Genomic DNA, 12,157 nt, shown 5'->3' with positions numbered 1-12,157 from the left:
TGTTCTGCCTAGTCCTACTCCTGGAGGAGACAATATAACCCACTAGTTAGGATTCATGGAGCACGGTGTCTGACGAATGAAAGCGAAAGTCTGTCTTAGCTAGAGAGGCCCCTTGTTGCATGTCTGAGATAGAGCTAGAATGGGATGCAGAGTCCAGTGTTGAAACAGGGTCCTGCTCCGGGGCTGGGAAGCATCATCACTCTGAATGGTTTGAGTGTTCTGCAAGCATTCCGCAAAGGGAATATTTGCCTGAGCTTTTGATGCAGTTCCCTCTGTGCCAGTCTCCACCATAGCCATTAGTGAGGGAATTTCCCTGGGGATTACTTATGGAGTAAGATGTGAAAATGAATATGCGTGTCTGTGAAAAGTACGTAGTAACACAGGTGTAGCCTGTTTTGTAGCAAAGTTCTCGATGCAAAGAGGCGGGCGGGAGCACCTGAGTAGGTGGAAGTAGCAGCAAACTGTGTGACCTACGGTGTGAGGAAATAACTGGTCATCTACCCAAGACTATGCTCTGCACAGTGAAATTTTAGTGTCGAGTTTGAAAAGTTTAACACTGTAAGAGAAAAGGTTTCAAACACATTCCCAGTTTCCTCAAAGTTTTAACATTCCAAAAACACATACTATTCATGATACACATAAACCGTGTAAAGCAAGTAATGGAAGTAATCTATTTCATACTTGCTTAAGGCTATATTAACAGTCCAACAAACAGGAGGACTCCAGTCCATTTCGCAGTTCCCTATATAGGGTCTAGTTTTCACCCATCACAGTGGACATACCCCCAAAGCTATCTTTAGAGTCTGGATTCCATATGGATGGACAATGGTCCTGGATGGAACAATGAAGCTAACTACACGCGTTACACCAAGTGCTAATGTTTGTGCACAAGCAGAATCCATTGTCCGAAGCAACATTATAGTCTGTCCTCATGTTGTGGGGTTGGGGTACATCTTCCAAGGTTTTACCGCAGTTAATCCAAATGCACCGCTTCTATTCAGTGCAGTGTAGACAGAAGAGTCAACTGAATAATCCCAAATAAGATAATAATCTAGTTAGGCCAAGAGTGATTTCCAGTAAGAGAGAAGAGGTCCATCACCTTAGCACGTTAGTAAACACAGAGTGTTGTGGAGTTATAGGGGGGAAACTCCGGCTTGTTTTCAAAAGATTTGCCAGTGTACAATCACCTGAAGGTATCAGCATATAACCCAGGGTCTAAGAGTATCAAACCTGTGTCCTGTACAATAGATGAAGCTTCAGGTTTTGCTTTTTATAATGTACGTCATCACTTTACAGAACGAGCCAGCAAAATTCTCAGTTTTTCAGTCATGCACACTATGCTCACCCTTTCACAGGCTCAATGACAGTAGCCCCAGTATAATCTTCACCACCTTCAGATTTTACCACCGGCATCACCAGATCTTGCTTCATCGCCTTAAGGGTTAAGAGAAAAGAACAACATAATGACAGAAATTAGTGCTGATTTCTACTAATTAAAAGTCAAAACATTTGCTTAAGTTTTCAATAATTTAAGCTTAAATCTGTGCGGTTAGAAATAAAAAGCAATGTGTAACAGCGTTAAATCAGTCTTGTCCCTCATACCACTCATCCCTAGAGACAGCCAAATGGACAAAAAAAGTAAAAGTAATCAGCAAACAAAAAAAAGAAATAAATAAAACCCTATCAAATGCAGCCAAAAGATAATAAACACAGCTCAGTGCGAAGCCAAACACTAAACCTAAACCACTTGCACTAATTTTGGTTAGGCTAGTTGCATACGGACGTAATAATTTACTGATGTTTATACTCAGGATCTTGTTGACAGAAAGATCTAGGGTAACTGTTTACGGAAAGACCTTGCGTAAACACACGTAAGTGTATAGTTGAGTATAATTCTTCTTCCTTTCCAGTGTTGCAATATAATAATTTATACGCTTTTTTACTCCCATGTGCCAGAGGCCTTATGCTGCTGTGTGCCAAGGAGGGAAAAACTACAGCTGTATGTAAAGAGAAGGGGAAAACACAGCACAAAGACCATAGTGCAGTAAGAATATAAAAAAAAAAAAATAGAATTTTTGTCTTCCCGTAAAATCCTTTTCTCTGAGGTTCACTGACAAATACAGCTCTTAATGGAATAGGCCTGCACCACCGTCTGCCTGATCCATCTGGAAATCTTAGGAAGGAACAACTGGCAGGGACGATGCACCACTTTGTCACTGTGAACCACCAAATAAGGTGAATGATAAGACAACCCAGCCAACTCAGACACCCTGCTTGCAAAAGTAATAGCCACCAAGAAGGCTACTTTCTGTGTCAAAGGAGGCAGAGGAAGCTCAAGAATATCTTCAAAAGGCGGTTTCTGAAGAACTGACAGCACCAGATTGAGGTCCCACGGAGGCAACGGAGACCTCACACCGGGGAAGCCAAGTGGCGGACCCCCCGAACAAGGGGGGGGGGAAAGAGATGCGTAGCCAACGGATGTTAAAAGAAAATCACCTATGGCGAAACTTGGCCCTTGATGGTTCCCATGGCCAACAGCTGATCTACACCTTTTTGGAGAAACTCCAAGATTCGAATCACCGAAAAAGAACAGAGGGAGACCCCCCCCCCAGGATTCACACCATGCAATCTTCCTAGAAGTGGATTTTCTAGGCTTTTAACAGGAATCACCAAATCCGACACCCCTCTATCCTTCAGCACCTGGCTTTTAATAGCCAAGCCGTTAAAGCCAGGGACTGTAAAGCAGGATTGAAGATTGGCCCTTGAGCCAGAAGATCTTCTCTGAAAGGTAGTCTCAAAGGGCAACCAGCCATACCAGATCAGAGTACCAAGACCAGGGAAAACAGTCTGGGGCCACTAGGATGACCGGAATCCCTTCTGCGCTGATTCTTTGCAGAAGTCTTGGCAGAAGTTTTAGAGGGGGAAATGCGTATATAAGATGGTACAGGCCCCAAAGGGGCCACCAGAGCATCTGTGGCGTCACCCAGAGGATCCCGAGACCTTGCTACAAACCTCTGTACCCTTCTGTTGAGACGAGAGGCCATCAGGTCTGCTTTGTGAGCTCCCCATCGGAGACACAGTTGATGAAACACCTCCGGATGAAGAGACCATTCTCCCTGGTCCAACGCCTGCCGACTGAGGTAGTCCGCCTGCCAATTTTCCACCCCTGGAATATGCACAGCAGAGAGGGCTGGAACAAAACGTTCCGCCCACCTTAGAATGCTGGCTACTTCCTGAGCCGCTAGGACACATTTTGTGCACCTTGATGATTGACCTATGCCATGGCCGTGGCATTGTCCGATTGAATCCTTACTGGGCGCCCCTGCAGACAATCCGTCCAATGGGTCAGGCAAAGCCTTATCGCCTGAATTTCCAGGATATGATCGGCAGTCTGGAATCCTCCAGAGTCCAAACCTCCTGAGCACAATTGGTGCCCAAGATGCCTCCCCAGCCAGAAAGGTAGTCGGAGACTCTGCTCGCAGAATGAAATCGTCCAGGTACTGAGTACCACAATCCCCTGATGTCGCAGCAACGCTAACACCGGGGCCAAAACTTTTGTGAACACCCAAGAAGCAGGGGCTAGACCAATGGATAACACCACTAATTGATAATGCGCCTCACCCACAGCAAAGCGAAGAAAACGCTGATGCCCGACATATAGTGGAACATGAACGTAAGCGTCCTTGATAATCAATAGAGGACAGAAGATCCCCTTGATGAAAGGATGCCACTACTGTGCAAATGGACTCCATCCAGAATATTTGTATAGACTTTGATCGACTGACTGACATCTGTAAAACCAGCCTGTCAGATTTTCCCCGCTCGATTAGTACTGCAGGCTGCAGGGAAATCTCCCCGTTGTCAGAATACAATACCTCAGCAGGGAAAATTCCCCCATCCACATCAAGTGTGTGGATGGGTGAATTGTGTAATTCTTGCTTCTTTCATTCAATCTGCTGGCTGAACAAAAAAAAGACTATGGGCTTCTTTAATAGACAAGAATGAAATTTCACTGTTGTATGACTAGAACTTCACAGAACTGCTGTACGGCTAAATATATATTTAATCGGCTGTCGACATGTCTGTTTGCATTCATTTACTGAACAATTCAGTAACTATCAGGTGATAATAGCTTGGCTCCAACAAGGAATGCCTATCCATTATTACATACCTGTCTGAGTAGCTGTGAGACCACCTTTATTTGCTGCCCACGGGATAACAGGTAATTGAGAGGCACACCTGTCACACGAGCCATTTCCATATAATTTATGACACACATAAGCTTCTCCATGAGACGAAGTGGTAAATAGGCATCCTTCAGGCAGTACACAGCCAGCCTTCTCCTTGTTTGTTCATTCCCATTCTATAAAAATTACAAGCAGAAAACATGTAAAAAAAAAAAACAAAACAAACACATTATTTATATATATATATATATATATATATATATATACACATACATACGTACGTACATACACACACACACACACACACACACATATATATATACATACACACACCTAGTATATATAAATAATAAAATATTGTGGGCGGCCCTGTCCCGGACTCCTGCCCAACATCCTTTGTTTTAAAAATCTAAGGTAATGGTGCTTTCTTTAGCACCAATCAGTCTACCACACGTACCATGGCTTTCATGGCATGTGTCCAGTGTTGAACTCCTAATAAAAATAAAAAAATATTAAACTTACTAGCGAAGGGGGAACAGATATATGTAGAAAAGCAAAGCTGTGGAAACACTTTTGGTTCTTGCTGTAAAAAAGCAATACAGCTGAAAATATTTTTGGTTCTTCTTACCTTCCTTACCCATATTCTTTACAGGGAAACTATCATTTTTAGTAGACCCTTACGTGTGCACATATATCTAACATGAAACTGGTCACATAAAAGGGTCCAGAGAATAGAGATAAATGACTCATTTGCTAAATGTTCAAGTAGTGAGTGATATACCCCAGGGTTCTGTCTTGGGGCCAATGCTGTTCAGTTTCTTATAAATGATACAAAGGGTTAGAATTTAGTGCTCAGTTTCAGTATTTGCCAACAATACCAAATTATGCTGGGAAAGAAGTTCATCACAGGATATGGCATCATTACAGGAAGGCGCTTATTTTCGGTGCCGGATGCACTTTGCATGTGCTCAGAATCGATCACTGCAGGTAGCCTCTGGCTGTGTGAACAGCCACGGTTAGCTGCAAATGCCGTCGATCCGTCATTAAAAAGTGTACAAGCTTAGTAGCCACAGCTAGCCACTCACAGATGACAAAAACAGCTGCAGCAATCAGTAGATTCCTACTGCTGTCATTTGCACCAGGCCAAATAGTCCTTCAGATTTTAGCCTAACAGCCTTTTGTTAAAATAGAACTAAACTGATCTAGATAATTTTAGCAGTATTCTGACAAGAAAACATTTATTTTAAAAAAATGTGTTAAAATACAATTATGAATGCTCACACAATAATGAATACATTGTAGTTTCCATTATTTATTCATTAAGCCTTTGTTAGTTTTTACTATAAGGGTCCCAAGAATGAGTTTTTACCGTTCTGGGTGAACCAAAAAAAGATTTTGCCATACCTGTAGATCAGTGATGATGGAGTGCTGTACATCTTCCTTCTGTTCTTGCAGAAAATGGTAACTGACAGCATTCAGAGTGTATGAACGCAGCTTGTAGTCTCTAAGAAGTACCTATGTTTAAACATGAAAAAAGGGGCAAAAAAAAAAACAAAACACAAAAATGTATTCATATGACTTTTCTACATTTCCAAAAAACAAATAAAAAAAACAAACAAAACACCAGCCCTGTTCCAGTGGCTAAGAAAGCATACATCTTTACTTGTAACCCCATGAACAATGATCTAAAACACTAGTTTCAGCGTTAAAGTAAGGCTCCATGTACACGGGACGTTGTAAATGGCTGTTTAGGAGCAGTTGGGCGTTTTTTTCAGAAGTCCCTGAACCCACCTGCATGTTATCTTATCTGTCCATGTACACAGGGTCGTTTACAGTCATTTGCAGGCAGTTGAGTTCAGGGACGTTTTTTGGAACGCAATTATTTGCGTTCGAACATGTTTCCCGGCGTTTCAAACGCAGAAACGCAGCCTAACGTGCCCAAACGTGACCGAACGTGATGAACGTACGTTCAGCCACGTTATAAGTTTTTTTTCTTCCATTCAAAATCAATGGTTCCCTATGGAAGCCTATTGATTTGAATGGAAGTCGCACCGCAAGTCGGATCCGACTTGCGGCACGACTTGCACTGTGAGAATCTTGAGGGGGAACTCCACGCCAAAAATGGGGAAAAAAAAAAACTGCGTGGGGGTCCCCGCCAGGTTCCAAACCAGGCCCTTCGGGTCTGGTATGGAATTTGAGGGTAGCCCCACGCCGAAAAAACGTCATCTGTGACATGAGGGGGTGGGGCCTCCCGATGACGTCATCGGGACCACGCCCACAATGGCTATATAACAAGCTGCAGAGACCAGAGACCGGCATAATCATCGGAGACATCGTCGGAGGAGGACCGGAGGAAGAAGAAGAAGAAGAAGAAGAAGAAGAAGAAGAAGAAGGAAGAGAAGAGCCGAGGGCAAAAGAGCAGAAGAGCGGACAGCAAAAGAGCAGAAGACCAGGAGAGGGAGAAGACCAGAGCAGAGAAGAACAGATGAAGATTTTTAATAAACTTTCCAAAACGTCGGATCCGACTTGCGATGCGACTTCCATTCAAATCAATAGGCTCCCATAGGGAACCATTGATTTTGAATGGAGGCAGAAAAAACGCTGCTAAAAGCAACGTGGCCAAACATGCAATAACGCAAATGGAAAAAGCTACTGAAAGCACGTTTAACAGCTGCTTTTTCCCGGCGTCAGAACTAGCTTTGAAGGACGTTTTTTTCTAACGTCTCGTGTACATGGAGCCTAAGGCACATCACCTGCCAGACATCTTGGCCAAGATCTAACCAGGAGCTGGAGTGAGCAAGGAGTACTTGTCAGACAATGTCTTACTAAAAACTGCAACCCACACATCTCTGTTGTCACATTTCTCATGTCCTATGTTGTTTTCGCCATCGGTTCTTCCACATCTATCCAACATTATGAAAAAACTATACTATTGCCCATATTGTTGCTAGTGATAAAGGACAAGACAGTAGTGAAGAAAAACAATACAGATTAACAAACTGCAGAAAAAAAAAAACAAACTACTAACCCAATCTGATTTTAATCAAGTGATTTTTCTTTTTAATGGCACAAAAACCGATTCTGGCTTCACTATTGTCTTCATGAACCTGGATTCGTTAGTTATCAGACCTTGTGGACATCATCTGTCTGCTTGTTCCATGTCATTGACTAGGTAGGATCAAGAAAAGGAACACCAACACCATAGCCTGCACTTTGTGGCAATTTTGGCTCTGAGGAAGAGTGTTCTCCCACGAAACGCGTAAGTCAAACCAGGTCTCTGTGGACGCCATCATGCCACCCAGCAGTAGAAAAGTGTTCTGGAGGAGAGTGGTTCCCATTTCCTACATGCATGTACAGATCCTATGTTTGGGAGTATATTGTACGCTACCCATTTCAATTTTAATAAACTTTTTAGTGGTAATACACAAGATCAGTGCGCCCTTCTCTTGTTGTTGTCTTACAGTGTTTTTGGATACCCTTGGTCATGAGGGGGCAGCAAGACTACCTTATCTGTGCTAAAAGACCATCCAGACCATTCACCTTCCCGCATACCACTTGAGCGCAGGAGAGATACTGTTTTTGGAATCCCTGCACCTTGTGAGCCAGGGCTGGCCCAAAACAATGTGCTGCCTGGGTCCAAAAATGAAATGCTGCCCCCACCCCCACAAAAAAAATCTCGTCTACTAAAAGGCCCCCCACATTATTTTAGATCATAATTAAGACTAAAACTAAGTATAATTTTAGTATATTATACCATTTCCAGGGACAACTCCCCACATCCACATCCTAATATATATCAAATTCGAAAAGAAACGAGGGGACAAGATGTACCCCTACCATGACTTTATAGGAAATGGTGCTGTCGCTGAGATGAGCACATACACGCTTATATTGTAAAAAATGTTTTATTGTATAAAAATGATTAAAAGGTATCCAATTCAGACATAAAAGATGTGTACAAAACCATAGCATAACGGCTTCAATTGCTACACATAACCAGTGCTTGCAAAAGTACATTAAGGTCCAACGCGTTTCTTTGCCTCGTCAGGGAACTTTAATGAGTGTCTACATTGCTAAACCCACAACTATTGGGCAACATTCTGGTCCACCTGAGTCTTATTACGTAGGAATAATAAGTGTATATTTTAAATGAATTTTTGATGTAGAATATGCTTCGCTTCTCTCAAATTTTATAACAATGTAAACACACATTCAAGTTCCCTGAAGAAGCAGAGAAAGTCTTCTACCAACAAAACGGGTTGGTCCCTAATGTACTTGTGCAAGCACTGAATATGTGTAGCAATTGAAGCCATTATGCTATGGTTTTGTACACGGTTTTTATGTCTGAATTGGATACTTTTAATTATGTTTATACAATAAAACATATTTTTTACAATATATACATGTATGTGCTCATCTCAGCAACAACACAATTTCCTATAAAATCCTGTTTCTTTAGTAGGCGTAAATCTTGTCCCCTCGTTTCTTTTCTAATTTAAAACTAAAACTATCTTTTAGGAAGTCAGATTTACATGCAACAGCACCTTGTCTATATGCAAAATTATATGACATACCACCTATAAAGATAGTCACTTTGGGCGGGGGGCTCGTAGAACCCAGTTAATGTTAGAAAGGTTGGTAAACATCTGTTTCAGCTCCCCAGGCCTCTCTTATGTGCAAGTCACCCTGTGTCTATTAGGGGCACAGCGTGACCGAGAAAATGATAGACAACTACTTAATGGACACAGAGTGTGGTTTGGATTACTTCAAATCATTAATTTCACTGTATCAGACTGTGGGCCTCGTAGATGTTAAAATAATCTGCAAGCCACCTAGTGCTGGTGGACTCCTGCTATAGTGTTTAATAAGGTGTTATTTGTTATTCTGTTAAGTTTGCCTCTCCCATTGGTAATTAAGGCCTCTTTCACACGGGCTTTCCGATCAGGTCCGCCTGAAAAACTGACAAAAACTGAATATGAAATTATTAAATTTATTTGTAAAATGTGATATTTGTCTTTTTTTTCTCTTAACACAAAAAAATTTCTTAGGCCCCTTTCACACGGGCTTAACGATCCGGTCCGCCTGTCAGTTTTTCAGACGGACCTGATCGGGTGCTTTATGCACCCGTATGGAGCAGCGGATGTCAGCGGTGCCATGTCCGCTGACACCCGCTACTATCTGACCCGATCCTGTCCGATGGAAACCCTATTTTCCATCAGTCTGGAGGATCGGATCTGATGAAAACGGACAGGTGGTCCGTTCTCATCTGATCTCCCATAGAGGAGAGCGGGGATCTGACAGGTCTGTCTCTGCAAAGTAGGTAGAGACGGACCTGTCTTTCGCCTGCTCAGCAGGGATCGGTGGATCGATCCCCTCTGTGCAAAACAGAGTCCGCCGGGCCGAAAGCCCGTGTGAAAGGACCCTAAGACCAATTGTCTCAGTTTGTCTGCTAGCACACTATTGTGGGCGGGCCGGGGTAGCCTAGGAATGGGCTGGGACAGGGTAGCCTAGGGTCAGGACAGGGTAGCCTGTGGATGGGCCAGGGTAGCCTGTGGACGGGCCAGGGTAATATAGTGGCAGTGCAAGCCTCGCAAGCTGCGCCCGGACATCAGCTGCTGGCAGAGCTGGTGGGGAAGAGATCTTTCATTGCTCTCCATCTCCTGAGGGTAACCCGCCCCTGGTGGCATACACACCTGAGCTCTTCATGTGTTTAACAGCCGGTGTTTGCGAGCACCCTCATGCCCAGCAACTAAGAGCATGGGTGGGGAGGGCAGCATGGCAGCGTTTTTACAGGGCAGCGGAGCGGCCGCCCCTGGATGACACACAAAACTGCTGGAAAAAAAATATTGGGTTTCAATTTGCCACTCCTCTCGAAGTGACACCTGGGTCCAATGGTAGGGCCGGCTCTGATGTCAGCTATGTAGTTGCATAGTTAGTCAGGTTGAAAAAAAGACACAAGTCCATCCGGTTCAACCAAAAAAAAAAAAAAAAAAAAAAAAACAGTAATTGAAAACCCAACCATACAATCCCATACACGCTGTTGATCCAGAGGAAGGCGAAAATAAATGCCCAGCAAAGCATGATCCAATTTGCTACAGTAGAGGAAAAAAATTCCTTCTGGATCCCCCAAGAAGCAATCGGATATTCCCTGTAAACCTCACATATTTCTGCCCTCAGACTCACTTTACTGTTGGCGCCGGAGATGAAGTGGCGATGGTGGGAATCTGGTAAGATTTGAGTACTTTAAAAACTAGGGATAGACCAATATGGTTTTTCAGGGCCTATACCGATACTTTTGTCACAACGTATCGGTATCGACCGATATGGGCCGATATTTTGTACATTTAAAGTTTTGAAAAATAAAGACATCTTTTGACAGCCTGAAATCTGGAATGCATAGACCTCACCAGACGCTGGGTTTCATCCCTGGTGATACTCTGCCAGGCCTCTACTGACACTGTCTTCAGTTCCTGCTTGTTCTTGGGGCATTTTCCCTTCAGTTTTGTCTTCAGCAAGTGAAATGCATGCTCAATCGGATTCAGATCAAGTGATTGACTTGGCCATTGCATAACATTTCACTTCTTTCCCTTAAACTCTCTTTCGCAGTATGCTTCAAGTCATTGTCCATCTGCACTGTGAAGCGCCGTCCAATGAGTTCTGAAGCATTTGGCTGAATATAAGCAGATAATATTGCCCGAAACACTTCAGAATTAATCCTGCTGCTTTTGTCAGCAGTCACATCATCAATAAATACAAGAGAACCAGTTCCATTGGCAGCCATACATGCCCACGCCATGACAGTACCACCACCATGCTTCACTGATGAGGTGGTATGCTTTGGATCATGAGTAGTTCCTTCTCCATACTCTTCTCTTCCCATCACTCCAAGTTGATCTTGGTCTCATCTGTCCATAGGATGTTGTTCCAGAACTGTGAAGGCTTTTTTAGATGTTGTCTGGCAAACTCTAATCTGGCCTTCCTGTTTTTGAGGCTCACCAATGGTTTACATCTTGTGGTGAACCCTCTGTATTCACTCTGGTGAAGTCTTCTCTTGATTGTTGACTTTGACACACATAGACCTACCTCTTGGAGAGTGTTCTTGATCTGGCCAACTGTTGTGAAGGGTGTTTTCTTCACCAGGGAAAGAATTCTTCGGTCATCCACCACAGTCGTTTTCCGTGATCTTGCGGGTCTTTTGGTGTTGCTGAGCTCACCGGTGCGTTCTTTCTTTTTAAGGATGTTCCAAACTGTTGATTTGGCCACACCTAATGTTTTTGCTATCTCTCTGATGGGTTGGTTTTGTTTTTTCAGCCTAATGATGGCTTGCTTCACTGATAGTGACAGCTCTTTGGATCTCATATTGAGAATTGACAACAACAGATTCCAAATGCAAATAGCACACTTGAAATTAACTCTGGACCTTTTATTTGCTCCTTGTAAATGGGATAATGAGGGGATAACACACACCTGGCCATGGAACAGCTGAGCAGCCAATTGTCCAATTACTTTTGGTCCCTTAAAAAGTGGGAGGAACATATACCAACTGTTGTAATTCCTACACCTTTCACCTGATTTGGATGTAAACACCCTCAAATGAAAGCTGAAAGTCTGCAGTTTTGTTTCATTTCAAATCTATTGTGGTGGTGTATAGAGCCAAAAAGATTAAAATTGTGTTGATGTCCCAATATTTATGGACCTGACTGTATCTTAAAAAAAAAAAAAAGACTTCAATGTGCTGTCTGCAAGCATGCAACACCTGGAAGTTGAGATGTTGCAAAAAAAAAAAAAAAAAGAATACGACCAATTTATGTTATAAAAGGCATCATCGTCTGTGTAATCAAGGCCGAACTGTGAAAATTCAACAAACGGCAAGGCTTCTAAAAAATTGAGTAATATTAAAATATAATGTTCATGAGTTTTACAGGGTGGCAACCTCCCCAATCATTTTTTCCCCAAATTGACCACCTGAT

The 12,157-nt window shown here is 42.9% G+C and overlaps 1 protein-coding gene across 1 annotated transcript in view; it reads right to left on the bottom strand.

Annotated features, from left to right (window-relative positions):
* Positions 1-12,157, bottom strand: part of POLD1 (DNA polymerase delta 1, catalytic subunit) — a 388,959-nt gene that overhangs the window by 286,037 nt on the left and 90,765 nt on the right. Inside the window, exons 12-14 of the mRNA XM_082274252.1 lie at positions 5,592-5,702; positions 4,172-4,363; positions 1,346-1,434 (exon numbers count right to left, since the gene is read on the bottom strand). Coding sequence (XP_082130378.1) covers positions 1,346-1,434; positions 4,172-4,363; positions 5,592-5,702 — 392 coding nt within the window. The remainder of the gene's footprint in view (positions 1-1,345; positions 1,435-4,171; positions 4,364-5,591; positions 5,703-12,157) is intronic.

The sequence above is a fragment of the Pelophylax lessonae genome, assembly GCF_965119305.1.
Source record: "Pelophylax lessonae genome assembly, chromosome: 12".
Classification (NCBI taxonomy): domain Eukaryota; kingdom Metazoa; phylum Chordata; class Amphibia; order Anura; family Ranidae; genus Pelophylax; species Pelophylax lessonae.
Note: the sequence above shows the minus strand (reverse complement) of the source record. Positions and strands in the feature narration are given on the sequence as shown.